General features: G+C 44.0%; 1 protein-coding gene across 7 annotated transcripts in view; it reads left to right on the forward strand.

Annotated features, from left to right (window-relative positions):
* The window catches only part of YEATS2 (YEATS domain containing 2), a 48582-nt gene extending 34404 nt beyond the window's left edge, over positions 1-14178 (forward strand). For 5 of the 7 annotated variants that reach the window (XM_039727948.1, XM_039727947.1, XM_039727950.1 and 2 more), the window contains 10 exons: positions 181-312; positions 562-660; positions 1634-1745; positions 2935-3008; positions 4040-4119; positions 5036-5237; positions 6611-6837; positions 8047-8121; positions 9474-9547; positions 10600-14178. In XM_039727948.1, coding sequence (XP_039583882.1) covers positions 181-312; positions 562-660; positions 1634-1745; positions 2935-3008; positions 4040-4119; positions 5036-5237; positions 6611-6837; positions 8047-8121; positions 9474-9547; positions 10600-10708 — 1184 coding nt within the window. In that variant the 3' untranslated portion in view covers positions 10709-14178. Of the gene's footprint in view, positions 1-180; positions 313-561; positions 661-1633; positions 1746-2934; positions 3009-4039; positions 4120-5035; positions 5238-6610; positions 6838-8046; positions 8122-9473; positions 9548-10599 lie in introns of those variants that run through there. The other 2 variants (XM_039727949.1, XR_005629685.1) reach the window with 2 other exon arrangements.
* The last annotated feature ends 1783 nt before the right edge of the window (positions 14179-15961 follow it).

The raw sequence follows: 15961 nt of genomic DNA on the forward strand, positions 1-15961 counted from the left end.
TGAGCCATCACTTGTGTCAGTGGAAACTCATCCTGACAGCTCAGCCAGCTGTGGCTTGTTAAGAGGGTGGCAGTGCTAGGTTACATGCCATCCTGCTTCAAGCAGAAAGGGAGAGAAGTAGCTGGAGATAAACTAACTGGTGTGTTTTATTTAACATTTTGTCTTCCGTTCTTCTTGCAGGGTTGCTAAAAATCCACTCAAATCAGTCTAGTCCACAGCAGGCTGTTCTGACAGTTCCCAGCCAGCTTAAACAGCTCGGTGTAAACACAGCTTCTGGAGGTGTTCAGACAATACTCATGCCTATGAACAAAGGTAAAGGGCAGAGGAGGATGACAGATGGTGTTTGAAAATCTCCTTTGACACAGGGTAGCACTTGGTCACTGTTGGCATACATGGAAGTAGAGATAGAAGAAATTGTAGCAAGGAATTCATCCCTAAACTTTGTGCTGCAAAAGGAGTGTGTTGCTTCTGAAAATGTTAATTTGTCCAAGTGTATGAAATTTGATTTTTTTTTTCTTCTTTGTTGCCCCCCTCCCTTTTTTTGTTTCTGTTCATCTCCAGTGCTACAGTCCCTTTCTACCAGCAAAGTTTCAGCAGTTTCAGCAGTCACAGCAGCAAGTACGGTTGTCGCAAGTCCCTCCACGGCATCCATTGCCAAAGGTAAAAAGGGATTTCTTAGTAAGACAAGTAGTTTAAAAATAAGCTGGTGCTGCTTTATGCAAGTAGCCTGGCTATTAAAGTAGATTCCATGACTGTGGGTTCCTTTATTTCCATTATTAATAGAGTTTAAATCAAGTTAAAATGACACCTGGGGTCTAGGAATTTTACAGTGACTTCCCCTCAAAAAATCCCACAGCATAGACAAGTATGCAGAAAAAGGAGAATGTTCTAGAAAGCTACAAGAAGTACCTTAAACACTCATTGTTTCAGTCCATGTTTGCAGAACTTCATAGAGCAGCAAGTGTTCAGCCCCAGATCCTGCTGTTCTCAGCCAGATGCACTGAGGTTGCTTTCCAGCAGCACCAGATGCAGACAGCACGTGTCCCTGTGCCCACAGTGGGGAAAGAGTTACAGTCCTTCCAGAATGAAGCGTGGGGCAGAGTGACACACTTGAAGTGCAGTTCTGTCACAACAGTCATGTCACTCTCATCCCAGCTGCCTGACCAGACTGCCTGGTTATTTGGGTTCAGCACATCTCACTGCTTCTGTCTCACCAGAGTTTGTCCTAGATGTGAGAAAGTTCACGTCACAATCAGTGGTGTCTTCAAAAAAAAAAGTCACTTTGAAATGTCACTTCTTTTTAAAACTTGGTAGCTTTCTATCCAGCTCTTAGTTTGCAGGTTGGCCAGGCAGTCCAGTTTAGATCAGGCAGTCATATGCAAAACAGCAGCAATTGATTTTGCAGGATTCTGACAAGGATGAGATGTGAGCATGTGGAGATTTGTGGGGGGAGCACGTTCTGGTAGGTCTCTTTCAGCAAAATTGAAAGTCAAATTTGTTCATGCTTAGCAATGAGAATTAAAACAATAAATGAAGGGATGTTATGTAAGACTTTTAGTCTCACAAGACTGTCTGGTACTTTTATCAAGCTGGCTGTACTTTTTGTCTTAAAATGTGTTCTGTTTCTTTGAAGTTAAGATGGAGCCTGATTCAACAGGACAAAACTGCAGTTCTGTGGGTACCCAAGAAGGCCAAGCAGCAGTCAAAACAGAAGAGAGCTCTGAACTTGGGAATTACGTTATCAAGTAATTGTTCATTTCTCTATAAGGATTTTTGATCTTTGAAGTGCTGGGGGAATGGAGATGGTTTTAGGGATGCGTGCAGTAGTGTTACTTTGACCTAGAAATACATTATAAAATCTGTCCCATACACTGCTGTATCTGTACTAATCCTGCTGGGTGGCACTTGTTTCAGACAGTGTTGCAACATTTTATTTGTGAATGGATTTGTATGCACGCTTCATGAAAGGGAAAAAATTATTTGAAGATTTGCAGTTGTTTTGGGCTTTGTTAAAATCACAAGCTGCTAAAATCTCTATCATCCTCTGCTTGTATAAGTCCCATTGCCATTGAGTGTCCTTAGTCAGGTCACACTGCCCAGTGAAATGCAGCTCTGAAAAGGGGCATCTGAAATAAGTAGAGCTGTCCACCTTCTGGACCCTCAAGTCTTGTTAAGCTCATATACTTGTGTAATTGCTCAGTATGTGGGCTGCTTTGCTTCAGAATTAAAATTAAATAATAATGAGTGTTCGATCACTGGATGCTGTGAAATCCAGTGCCTTGTTTGTGGTGCTTTTGCAAGTACTTGTTAGTGTTTATTCATCAGAATTCAGACTGCAGAATTTTCTCTGCATATTTCTTGCAGTGTGTAGAATGTCTCTTCTGCTCTTGATTACTCCAGCTTCCCTGTCTGTGTTTTGTAAAGTTTTGTTATCTCAGTGTGTGCTTGCAGACACTACCCTGATGGAGAGTGTGTGTAAGAGACAGGAATAAATCTTCAGTCACTACACACTGAAAATTATCTTCGTTATAAGATAACTATTGGAAAATACAGTTCTTACCAGTTTAATAGACTATGGCTGGTTAAGCCAAGTCCCATAAATACAAAGTTTCCCGTGTTTCCTGTGGGGACAGCCTGCACTAGTTACCTCTCAAAATAATGTTGCAGCTTGCAAGATAGTGCAGGGATTTTCTGCAAGTCTGTCTTCAGTTCCTTCAGTTTGACAAATGCAGCTTCAGATGTGGACACTTTGACAAGAGGAAGGGCTGTTTGAAATACCTTCTCTGGATGGGGTGTAACAGTTTATCCTCAAACTGCTATTTTTAATGCCTTGAGGCTAAAGAGTTTAAACCATGCAGTGATTTTGAAACCTTTTGCATCTGATTCATTGCTTCCAACAGCAATCTTCACTGTGATTCTTTTTATCCCTTGCAGCATAGAATATTTGGAGAACATCCAGCAGCTTTTAACAGCAATAGTGAAGAAGGTTCCATTAATTGCTGAAAAAAGTAAGCAGTAAATGAAAAGGCTTTGCTCTGTATTGTCAGTGTATCAACAGAATGCCTTGCATACTCTGTAGCCACAGAAGTTATTAAAGAGTGGAATGAAATGAAGCCCTTCTCCTAGAGAATTTACCCCAGGGCTTATTCTGAAGATGCTTAGAATTAGGTTCTTCCAGTAAAGTCAGATATGTTGTTAGCAGTTAAAATCTTTCATCTGTTTTCTTTTTTCATTAGAAATAGATTTTATTTCTTCACATAATGGTTGCAAGTAGGTCTTCTTTTTCCTGGTTGGTCCTTAATGGATTTGTTTTTTTCTTTTTTTAAATTTAAAACTAGGGCTTCATCAAGCTGGCAGATACAGTAATATAGCCCAACATTGAAATGTGTTTGTTATTGGGATTTTTGCCTTCTTTTTTAAACATAAGGGGATAATTTGCAGAGAAACATTTTAATCTTGTGTGGTACTTTATTATTTCATTCCTCTTACTCATGTACATAACTGAAAATGTATCAGCTTTCCCTGGTAACTAATGCACTTTGAAGGAGTGGTCCTGGGGTCTGGGTAGAGCAGACCCTCTCAAGCAGAGGCAGCAAAGAAGGAGTGAGAGGCACAGGAAAGCTTTCATCACATAGAGCTCTCATGCTTTTGCCAGGAAACCTTCTCACTGTTGTTTCATTTTCATGTTGCCATTTGTTTGGGAAAAAACAAAAATCCAGTTTTCCAAAGGAAAATACTTTGAGTAGTAAGGCAGACTTAGAGGTCTACATAATAGAGTTTTGGGGAGGAAAAGAGGCTTAAAACAGCCCATAGCTACAGTTTCTGTGTATGTGACCAAGAGGGAGGCTGGTTTTGCATTCAAAAACCAGTGTCAGTCTCTTGGAGAGAGCACAGCATTTGTAAGAGTTGGTTGCAGTCTGATCCTGTGTGCATGAAATGCATTTCCCTCTTCCTCTTTGATAGATAGCATCAAACCCAGAGTGCATCTTACTTCACTTACTGAAAATTTAATGGAGTTTTTGATTTTATGTTTTTGTAGGTGAGGATGTAAGCTCTTTTTGTGCCAGTTCAGTGGAACAGTATTACAGCTGGAACATTGGGAAGAGGAGGGCAGCTGAGGTAATTCTCTCCTCCAATGTTTCATAAGCAGGCACTAGGAACACGAGAAGGATTTCTGAATTGTGCAACTTGCCTTGTTGTTTTCTGATTTGTTTTCTGAATAAATCTGTTCTTTTAAATGGCAGCATTCCTTACTGCAAGATGCACTGACTTGTGTTCAGACAGTGATCCAGTTTATTGTTCACAGGCTTTCTCAAGCAGAAAGGATGCTGAAGGTCATTTTTCAATTTATTTGCAGTAAGATGGCTTTTGAAGCATTTTAAAACTATACATTTTAGTGAGGATAAAAGTACTGGTAGTACTTCATCCTCATCTCTCATTTGTGGCATGTTACAGTCAAGGGAATTTTCCCCAGCATACTTTATCTATCTTGTTATGGGATTGTGTCTGCTTTCTGTAGGATGAGAACTGAGGCATCTAACATAAGCAGTACTAGTGGTAAAATAGATTGTCAGTTCACCAAAGAGAAATATTTCAGTTAACCTGGACCTTTGGTATTGTGGTTTCCCTCTATTTCTTCATAACTTTGCCATGTTGCTATGCAGTTTTACAGGGAAGATGTTAACACTGAATTAGATCCTCTGCTGTTGCCAGCTTAAATGATCAGAGAGTTTAACCAAATTTAAGAACATATTTTGCTCTAGTGGATTTCTTGCACTATGCCATCTTTGGTGTTACTTGGGAGATGAAACATTTAAAGATAGATGTGTCTAGGCCTGTAAATGTGTGTCCCTTTTCTTGAGATTTTTTTGGGTGATAAAGCAAAGTTTAAATGACCTGTCAGAAGTCACTCTGACTCCTGAGAAAATCATGTTCCTTTTCTGTTTCCCTTGCAACCTGGATTATGGTTCTGAGCTGTAAGCTAACCATAAATGTTCTAGCCAGTGTGATGAGCTTTCTCTTTGGTTGGTCACAGTGGCAACGAGCAATGACAGTGAGAAAGATCCTCCAAGAAATCGTGGAGAAGCATCCCAGGTTTCACAGCATCAGCCCCCTGAAAACCAAGCACGTGGTGCACTGGTGTCGCTGCCATGGCTACACTCCCCCCGACCCCGAGACCCTGCACAACGAGGAGGACTCCATTGAGGACGTGCTGACACAGATAGACAGTGAGCCAGGTGAGTGTGGAGGCACAGGGAGCTCCTTTCTGCCAAAGACACTGTGCATTAAATGCCTTTGTGCAAGCACATCTGGAGAAGGGGATTCTTACTTTCTTTGTTTTCACTTTATTCACTCCAGAATAACAAAACTTGGAGAGGGTAAGGGCAGGCGTACAAGAGGGGCTGTCGCTTGTCCCTATCAGTCCTGATGTTTTTCTGGGCCTTCTCTTGGTTTTTATTGTGCTTTGGGGCCCTTGGAGGCTCAGTGTAGATGAATCTCATGAAAAATGGTCCTTGTTCCACAATGTAATCCTTTGTAAGTGGATACACAAAGTAAGCATAGGAAGTAATGACATTTCTGCCCTCGGGTATGCTTAGCCTCTGTTAAGACCTATCATGCAAACACTGTGAATGAGTTCAGGTACAGAATAAAATAAAAAAAACAACCTGGCAGTGGCAGTGTAGAGCTCAGTGGGGGTTAATTTACCTCCAAAAGTGAGGTGAATTGGCTCGTGTGAGCTTCATGCTTTGTATTACAGCTGGTACATTATTCCATTAGCATAGCTCTAGGATCCCCTCAGTTCATTTCAGTATGTTTTAAAATCACATCTTTAATTTCATCCATTCTTCACAGTTGAGCTCTCTTGTTTCACCTTCAGATAATGCCTTTCCAAAAGCTGAATGTTTTTCTGTTCTGATCATACAGGGATTTCAGGTATTTCACAGAAATGTATGGAATTGATTATATGTTGTAAAGTATGGCCCTGCATTGCAGTTGTTGAAGGTGGAAAGGGGGCCTTCATCCACCTTATAATATTTTTCTCTAAGTCACTGTACTTGTGTTTGTCTTTGAAGAGTAGAATCTGTTTGCTGCATGCTTTGCACTGAAGGTTTTACTAGCTTGTGTCAGTCATGCAGAGAAGAGGTTCCCTTTTGCCATTCCACTGTGAACCTGTCTTCTGATTTTTTCTTAAGAAGCATGATAATGCTTGTCACAATGTAAAAGATGATTTAGCACTACATGGTGCCTACATTTAAAAGCTCCACTTCTCTAAGCAAGTTGAAGAGCATCAGACTGCTCTGCCAGTTGCCAAGAAGCTTAAAAAGCTTCTCTGAGAATGTTCAGGAGACTGACATGAGCCTGGTTTTGTATGAAATGCAGCCTTCTTGATTGGTGTAGGAGCAGATGTGGGAGAGAACCATGAGTGTCATGAAGATATAATTAGAAGGCTCTCAATGACTGTTTGCATTTCTGTTCATCCTTATATTTGGTAGGCACTACAAAAATAACTTGCAATTACCTTAATTTCTTACCATATTTTGAGTGTGCATCTGTTTATAAACAGCTTTCTGTAACCTATCATGTGTTTAATTGATTGCTTCTATTTCAGAGTGCCCTTCATCTTACAGCAGTGGTGAGGAGCTGTGCCGCAAACTAGAGGAACTACAACAATTTCTGAAGCAAGAGCCAGAACACGAAGAGGAAGTAGATATTCTCAACTTCAGTGAGCCATTAAAAATAAACATTAAGAAAGAACAGGAGGAGAAACAAGAAGAGATGAAGTTCTACATGGCTTCCTTGCCTGCATCAGAGTTTGTGAGGGACACTGCTGAGAAGGTAATAAGTGAATCACAAAGCTGATTAGAACATTTATTTAATTGAATTTCTTTCATCTATGTAGGCTTCAGGACTTTTTAATGACATTTTTTATACATGCCCAGGAAATGTTGTTAAGCTAGTTGTGCTCTTACATTTATTTAGTTGCATTTCTTTCATCTGTGTAGGCTTCAGGACTTTTTAATGACATTTTTTATACATGCCCAGGAAAAATTGGACCTTCTGGCTCAAGACACACAGCTGCCAGTTCTGGCAGGAAAAAGGAAGAATGCCAGCTGGGAGCTCACTTCAGAGTAGCTGTTTTGCAGGGCTTAGTACAGAAAAATCATCTTGAAAGGCTAAAAGCAAGGATAAATGAGGGATGAGGAGCACTAGCACTGAATTCTTCCTGTCCCATTGTGTGAAATGTGTGGACTTGTTACTTGGACCAATGATGTGTAACAGCAGTTCCTGAAAAGGGGTTGTGGTAAAACTCCACCCACTTCTCTGCTGCTTGGATTTCTCTTTCCTGTTCAGTTTAGGGCAGGAAAGAGGGAGGTTTTCTGTCATGGCAGCAGGAGAGAGAGAGGAGACTGACCTGGCTTGTAGGAAAAAGTGCTTTTTGTTGTATCAGAGCAGCAGGAGGGGTTTGCAGGGGGAATTGTTGGAGAAAGAAATAATTCCTATCCCCACCTCACCTGCTGACAGCAAGGGACAAAACCTTGGTTCTGCAGTGTGCCTGGTCTCTTGCTACGTGGGTGACAAAGGCATGGGCACAATGAGAGTGGAACTGAGGGATGAAAAACCCTTTTGGGGTGGAACTCCTGTGCCAGGAGCACTGTTTAGAGTGGTTTCAGTGGCCATAGTTGGGTACAGGAAAGATGATGAATAGATGGATTGAAGATAAGTACAGTTTTAAAATGGAGCTTCCATTTTCAACCTGAAGATACCCAGTGCAGCCTAGGTTTTGTGTGGACTTTCTGAAACAAAAACTAAGACCTGCTCTTCTGACTTTTAGAGGCATTTCCACAGGCTGTATTAGTTTTACCCAGATTTTTTTTTTCAATTAAGTCTGAGATTATACTGCTTGACAGCTCTGTATGTCTACTTACTTCTCTTTTAACTGCCTTTTGTAATAGGGGTTTTTTTTTGTTAATCTCATCTAATTCTAGTACAATGTGCATTGTGGTTTTTATATACTCATTCTTTTTTCTCTCTTGTATTTTATAGATAGGGATTTCTTTTCAACCTGCTGAGGTACAAAAGAATGTTTATGCATCTGTAATAGAAGATATGATTTTAAAGGTAAGAAATTACTTCACAGGAAGGGCTTGTCTCTAATTGTATTAATTCAGCGATTAGAAAGATGACATATCTTTAATAATGTGCATTTATGAAATCAAAGTCTGTCTTTCTGCATGAATAGATAGATACATAGCTGCCCAAAGAGGGTTATACACTTTTGTGTGGGTTTTCAGTTTTCTAACTGATCTCTTGGCTTGGACACAGAATAGTGATTTGCACATTCTCACCACAGTGAAGATACTGACTCATGCTGTGATTTTGAAAGTACCTCTTGCTTTGTCCTTCCCTTCAGAACTAGGGGGAATCTTTCAGATTGTGTAAGACTTGGTTGTTTTATACAAGGTTAGCTATGTTATCCTAAATACTCCTCAGTTATTTTGCCCAGGTTGTCTCTGATGGGAGACTGCTGAATTCCTGTAGAGAGTAAGCGTTCTGCCACATGTGAGAAACTATTTCGCTACCATAATCACCTCTGGAAAAACAGAGAAATGGTTTTGCACCGAAATGTGAACAGCAGGGATCAGGAGTTCTTGGGTTTGAACTGAAGGCTAATACAGATTATTTCTAACAGCACTCTGGTGTATTTCATGCCAAAGATGATTTTTGAGGTTGTTTATTTGCAGTTTATCAGAAGATGAGTTTTACAAAATCTATTTGATTCCAGGTGGCATATGCACTCATGTGCATGCTTGTGCTGTGCTCCCTGTTACTCGTCACAGTACATCCATTTACAGACACAGATTGTAGCCATCAGGTTGCTCCATTATATTTGTAGAGTTCTGCCAGCTTTCCTCACTGAATGTTGCAGAAACCTCTCAACTGGTCTTGAATACAGCACAGAAAGCCAAGAGCCTTAATTAGCTTTTGACTGAACCTTGGTTAAGCCAAGTGTTGGGCATATGGCTGCTAGGCTGGGAGGTTCCTGTGAGGGTGTCTTGACAGAAGCCTGGTGACCACAGGAGAGGTACTGGCTCCCAGAAGAGTATCTGCAGTCTGCCACGTACAAAAACAGCTCTGGTGTGTCAGAGGAAGGGTCCTGAAATACTCTTGTAAGCTCAGGCTCTGGAATGCTTGATCCACCCTGCTGGGCACGTACAGCTCTGCAGGTCTGGAGGGAAAGCAGGCTGGGCAGTTGCAGCCTGAGCTCTGTGCACCTCTGGGTCTCTTTCTGTTAAAGAAACTCATGTTTTAAGCAATAAAACTCACTCGGGTGTCTTAAACTGCCCTGTGCTGCTCATTTGAGGATTGAAGCCAGCCAAAATTTCAGCTGCTTTTACACAAATACTTGAGCAAATAGCAAGTTCCTTTGCTCTTTTTGTCATGCTGCCTCCTAATGCTGTCTCTTGTCTCAGGCTACTGAGCAGCTGATGAGTGATATCCTGCGGCAGGCGCTCGCTGTGGCATACCAGACAGCTCCTCACAACAGGTACAGCACGGGGCTGCTCTGCCACCACACACAGCACTGGGGGTGCAGTGGCTTTGGGAATTTAGTCAGGCTTTGTGTAGCTCAGACCACAAGACTGAGGGAGTTTATGGACTGTGCTCTGAGAAGAACCAAGCCTTAAGAGGGTTTGTCATTTTGTGGCTCCCTAGTAGGAAAGGAACATAAACATTAAAAACCAAGGCAGGGTTCTCTGGTGTTGCCATGCCTCAGAGGCAGATGACCTGTTTCTGCAGAGCCACACTGGAAGAACCTGCTCACTCTTGTTCTTCTCAGGTTGCTGTGTAGACAGCTTAGCCATGGCCTGTCAGAACTTAACCTACATAATCTCCTTATTTTACTGATACACACTTTTCTGCCTCAGATGCTGAGTGACTTTTATAGAATCATAAAATTATTTGGATTGGAAGGGACCTTAAAGATCATTGTGTTCTACCCCCTGCCATGGGCAGGGACACATTCCACTATCCCAGGTGCCGCCAGGCCCCATCCAACCTGGCCTTGGACATTCCAGGGATGGGGCTGCCACAGCTTCTCTGGGCAAACTGGCCAGTGCCTCACCACCCTCAACAGTAAAGAAATTTTTTTTAGTATCTATTGATTAGACCACATTTTGATTTTTGTTCAGCAGCATTACTTGTGATAACTTAAATTGATTTTAAAAAACAAACCAAACACTGAGAAAATGCTCAGTTTAAATATTCGCTTGTATGAAATATATATATGTTTACCTAATATAATAAAAAGTATGTATGCAAGTTATATGTAGAAGTACATACATAAAAATTATGCTATACAAGTTCAAGATTTCATACTTTAGTACTTAATTTTCCTGTCCCAGTGCCCAAGAGGTTTCCCCCCCCCCAGTCATTTGAGTGGCTTTTTTTTGTGCTGTGATATTTTAATGCTTTCCCTGTATTGCTCTAACACCTGCTCTTATATCCTTTTTTTGCTTTGATTGTTATTTTTTACTTGCTGCTTTATGGACATGTGGTTTTTTGTGTATTATAATAGCATCTCTGGTGCATTCCCTGCAGGACTCCAAGAGAGATCACAGTGATGAATATTCACAAAGCCATCTGTAATATTCCCTTTCTTGACTTCCTCACAAACAAACATATGAAGATACTAAATGAGGAGCAATGAAATAGAGCAGAGAAGGTGCTACAGGAAAGGTGGATTTATGACTGAAGTTGGGCTGACAAATCCAGTATTTCTGTAGGACACTATTACATTTATAACATTGGGCTACTAGATTGTTACCTCCAATTAAAGATGCACCTTAATGCAACAAAATGATGCTCTGTTCCAAATCAAGTTGTTAAATGTCAGTGTTTACTTGGTAAGTGTATGTTCAGTGGCTGAACAAACATTGTCAGTTTGCATCGAGTTGCTAGCTGTGAGAGACTCCACAGGCCTGGTCCCTCTGAGACAGTTCTGCTGGTGAGACTGAACTGGCATTTAAGATGAGAAATGATGTTTTTAATGCAGTCCACGTACGAGTTGGTTTCCCCATGCAGCGAGCAGGGCACTTGCTTTGGCACTCTGAATATGGGAAAGTCAAAGGCAGCTGTGTAAGGTGGGCCATTTGAGTAGATGGCTGGATTAGGTGTGGATTTGGGGGAGCAGAAGGCTGATGGCAGCAGCAGATTTGGCTCTTCTTGCCTGAGCATGATGTATGTGGCTGAGAACACAGTTGGGTAGGTTTGTCAGCAGCTTACTCAGCTAAATGTCACCTAACCAAATTCCTTGCCTCTCTAGAGGAGGTGTCAGGTGCCACCTTTCTTAGTCACCTTGGAAAGGGTAGACTGGCAGATCCTCAAGCAAGATGAACAAACCACGATCAGGCTTGGAAAGATTTGACTGACCACTTGTCCTGCGTGGGAAAGGAGAGGAGCAAACAATATTCACTTTGTGGGCTTGGGCTGGCTGAAACGCGTCGCTTGCCCGGCGAGTGCCTCGCCAGGCTGCCAGAAGGTTTGAAGAGTGCTGGAGGGCAGGTGACCAGTGGCGTTGTACAAGTCTTAATGTTACAGCAGCACTCACCAAGTGTCAGCCTGAACTGTGCAGTGCTGTGGGAGCAGCACTGCTTTGGCCTAAGTTCTCTTCAACACAGAGAGGCCTGGTGGGATCAAAAACTCAAAGATTTGCTGCTTGTGGGGAGATCCTCTGATGTCTTGACTGGGGGAAGAAGTTCTGCTACTAACTCCAGCACTTCCCTGTCTCAGGAACACCACTGGTGAGGGAGACATGTCTGCAGCCTGGCTATCAACACCTTGCTGAAGAAAGCTTCGTTGACAACATCCTGGCCACCCCACATCCACCACCCCTTTGTCCTGCCCCATGGGTGCTTGCTGGTAGTGTGAACAAGCCATTGTGAAGTTGGTGGGACTCCTGTGGGACTGTTGTGCTTTCAGCATGCTTGTTTTGTCTGGCAGTGCTGTCGTGGGTGGAGCATGGGCCAAACAGCCAGAACCTCCAGTGCGCTGATCTCAGCTGGGTCTCTGATCTGCTGCATGGCCTTTGATTTAATCACTCTGTGCCTCAGTTTCCCCATCTCTGAGCATGGGGAGCAGGATACCTACCTCACAGGGGTGTACTGAGGCCTCGCTCTTGTTGGTGCCGTGCTTTGACAATACAAAGCCTTTTATAAACATTAAACTACAGTTATCTTTCTTGGCCTGGGGTAGGAGCAGAATGTTATCTTTTGGTGCTTTTTTGGGGCTAGAACACAGGCAATGGTAACTACAGTAGCGTGCAGGAACTGCACTCTGAAAAATGCTTCAGTTAGAGGTTTCAGACTTGGAAGGAGAGTAGTGTAAGTTTGATGCAGTTGTTAAACTGTAGAAAGCACTGTGTACCTCAGATGGGATGCCACCCATCTTCTCCACCTTAAATAAAACTGGGGTCTGCAGGAAAGCCCCTCTCAGTTCATCATAGCTAACAGGGAGCTGCGGTTCTGTGGACTAAAACAGTGGCAGACCCTGACCCCTGAATCTAGGAAATGGGACCAATGGATGAAATCCAAACAGCATTTAGGGATGGCCTTAAATGCCCCCTAGGAAGGACATTACAGATGCTCTGGATTCAAAAGCTAATCCTGGCTTGCTCGGGTGAGCTGAGTACAGGATTGCCTGTGAAAGGAAAGGGCACAGCTTAGCCCTGACATCACTTTATCAGCAGAGGTCAGTGTGATGGAGTTGAGCAGCAGTGATTATGTTTCAGCTCAGTGTTGATTTGGGAGGAATCCAGGTAGCTGGGGAACTGCAGGCCCCTGCTTTGTAGGCTGTAGTGAACTTGGGGTCTGTACTGCTTTCATGCCACCCTGTACCCTTCATGAAAGAGAAGGGCATTTTCAGAATCCCTGTCACTATCACGACAGCCTGCAGGTTTTGTGGGAGCAGCCTTGTGGGCAAACTCAGACGTGCTGTGATCTGCAATGACCTCAAGTACTGTGTGCAGGTTTGGGTGCCACAATATAAAAAAAGACATGAAGCTATTGGAGAGCATCCAAAGGAGGGCCACAAGGATGGGGAAGCTGTGGGAGAAGCAGCTGAGGGCACTTGGTCTGCTCAGCCTGGAGGAGATTGAGCAGAGACCTCATTGTGGTCTTCAGCATCCTCCCAAGGTGCCAGTCTCCTGTCACCTGGACAGGACCTGAGGGAATGGCATGAAGCTGAGTTAGGGGAGGTTTAGGTTGAATATCAGGAAAAGATTCTTCACCCAGAGGGTGGTTGGGTACTGGAACAGGCTCCCCAGGGCAATGGGCACAGCACCAAACCTGTCTGAGTGCAAGAAGCGTTTGGACAACGCTCTCAGACACGTGGTGTGACCTGGGGTGACCTGTGCAGGGCCAGGAGTTGGACTCGGTGATCCTTGTGGGTCCCTTCCGACTCAGCCTGTTCTGTGATTCTGTACACATGCATTTCCAGCCCCTGCCTCTTGCAGGCTTTGTTTCTGGGATTCTGATAACACCCAGAGCAGCTTTTGAGGATGCAGGAGCTCATCTTTGGGCATCTGTTTGCAAATTGTGGCTTCTTTGCCTGTGTCCTGCTTTTCTGTGAGGAATGGAGTTTCAGAAAAAGTCCTGAACCTGGCCCTCAAGCAGGCAGGTACAGAACCTCTCGTTCTTAATGGGGTTCTTGTAGTGGAGATCTATTGCTACATTTCTGAGCAACCACAGGTTATTCTCCTAGGAGATGCTATATTATTAGTATATGAAGTTTGCTGAAGAAAAATAAACTGTTAAAAGCAGATAGAAAATGACACATTTGTTTAGTTCTTCAGATGTAGGAAATGTTTGCAGCAATTTCTTTGCATTTTGAATAGTGGTGGGAGAAAAATTTGTTGGTGAGAAGTTCCTGTGGGCATTGCTTGGAGATAAGATAAAGGTTGTGGAATTTCACACATCCCTTCAGGTATTTGTGGAATGCTACAGGTGCGATGTGTTGAAATGTTACAGTATATTTCTCTGGCTTTCTGAAGAGTTAAAGATCTCTTTACAAATATTGCCCCTATTTGTAATGCTGAGTGTTTAAATCCTTCATGTTATCTGTATTATACTGTATAATTGTGTAATATACGTATGTTTACAATAAATTCTTTTATTAGCTGTGCTAGGATTGCCTTGACTGTCACTTGTCACTCAGAGTTTCTCCAGATCCACAGGTATTTTTGTGCTCTATGTATTCAGAATGTTGTAGTTAGTTCTGGATTTTTATTCAGAGGAATTGATCTGAAGAAAAAGGTAATTTTCCCCTTTTCTAGTTATTTTAAAAAGCTCCTGGTTTTGGAAGCTGGGAGAGGGGAAGCCAGGAGCTGAGCTCCTCCAATCTTTCATCTTTCAGAGGAGCCTGTTTAAATAGCAAATCATTGGTTTGTGTGGAAGACTTTTGAAAAGTAAGGTGGGTTGAGCTTGGCCCAGCTGCCCACCCTGCCGCCCTCACTCCCCTTCAGAACTCAGGAGAAAGTAACATGTCTTCTGTGGGTCAGGATAATGTGCCGCAGAATCACTAAGTTTGGAGAACACCTCGAAGGTCACCAAGTCCAACAGTGGCTTCCCATCCCACGGTTAACCGTGTCCACAAGTGCCACAGCTATGAGTATTTTAAATGCCACCACAGATGGGGATGCCACCACTGCCCTGGGCAGATTGATGAAGTCAGTAGATAAAACAGGGATGTTGAGTACTGGTTACTGCCATAGGCAAAACAGGCTCTACTTGGGGAAAAGTAGTTGAACTTGCTGCCAAATAGAAAATGAATGGTGAGAGGCAAAGACAGGAAAAAAAAAAAAACAAAAAAAAAACCAAACCAAAACGCCAACTCCCCCACCCCCCAAAAAAACAGGAAAAAAGTAAAAAAAATCCAGAATGCTTTCCCCCTCCGCTTTCTTTTCTGGTGTCTTCAGTCCTTCAGCGCTAGCTGTTGCCTGCTCCCTCCCTCAGGCCGGCCACGGCTCCTCCGATGGTTTCGGCGCCCTCAGGTGCCCAAGGCTGGCGGGAACTGGCGGTGTCCGACACGGGGCAGCCCCTCCCCGCACAGAGACCCCCTCACAGAGATTCCCCTCAGAGACCCCCCACCACAGCTCCCTCCCCTCAGAGATCCCCTCACTGCTCCCTCCTTTCAGAGACCCCCCCTCAAAGAGACCCCTTCACAGCTTCTTCCCCTCAGATCCCCTCACAGAGACCCCCCACCACAGCTCCCTCCCCTCAGAGATCCCCTCACTGCTCCCTCCTTTCAGAGACCCCCCCTCAAAGAGACCCCTTCACAGCTTCTTCCCCTCAGATCCCCTCACAGAGACCCCCCACCACAGCTCCCTCCCCTCAGAGACTCCTCCACAGCTCCTTTGCCTCAGAGACCCCCTCACAGATTCCCCTCACAGAGACCCTCACACAGCTCCCTCCCCTCAGAGACTCCTCCACAGCTCCTTTGCCTCAGAGACCCCCTCACAGATTCCCCTCACAGAGACCCTCACACAGCTCCCTCCCCTCAGAGACTCCTCCACAGCTCCTTTGCCTCAGAGACCCCCTCACAGATTCCCCTCACAGAGACCCTCACACAGCTCCCTCCCCTCAGAGACTCCTCCACAGCTCCTTTGCCTCAGAGACCCCCTCACAGATTCCCCTCACAGAGACCCTCACACAGCTCCCTCCCCTCAGAGACTCCTCCACAGCTCCTTTGCCTCAGAGACCCCCTCACAGAGACCCCACACACAGCTCCCTCCCCTCAGAGACCCCCTCATGGGGACCCCCTCATAGAGATTCCCCTCACAGAGACCCTCACACAGCTCCCTCCCCTCAGAGACTCCTCCACAGCTCCTTTGCCTCAGAGACCCCCTCACAGAGACCCCACACACAGCTCCCTCCCCACCACCCCCTGCCAGCGCTGGACACCGGCG

The sequence above is a fragment of the Passer montanus genome, unplaced genomic scaffold (genome assembly GCF_014805655.1).
Source record: "Passer montanus isolate IOZ18808 unplaced genomic scaffold, ASM1480565v1 scaffold63, whole genome shotgun sequence".
NCBI lineage: Eukaryota > Metazoa > Chordata > Aves > Passeriformes > Passeridae > Passer > Passer montanus.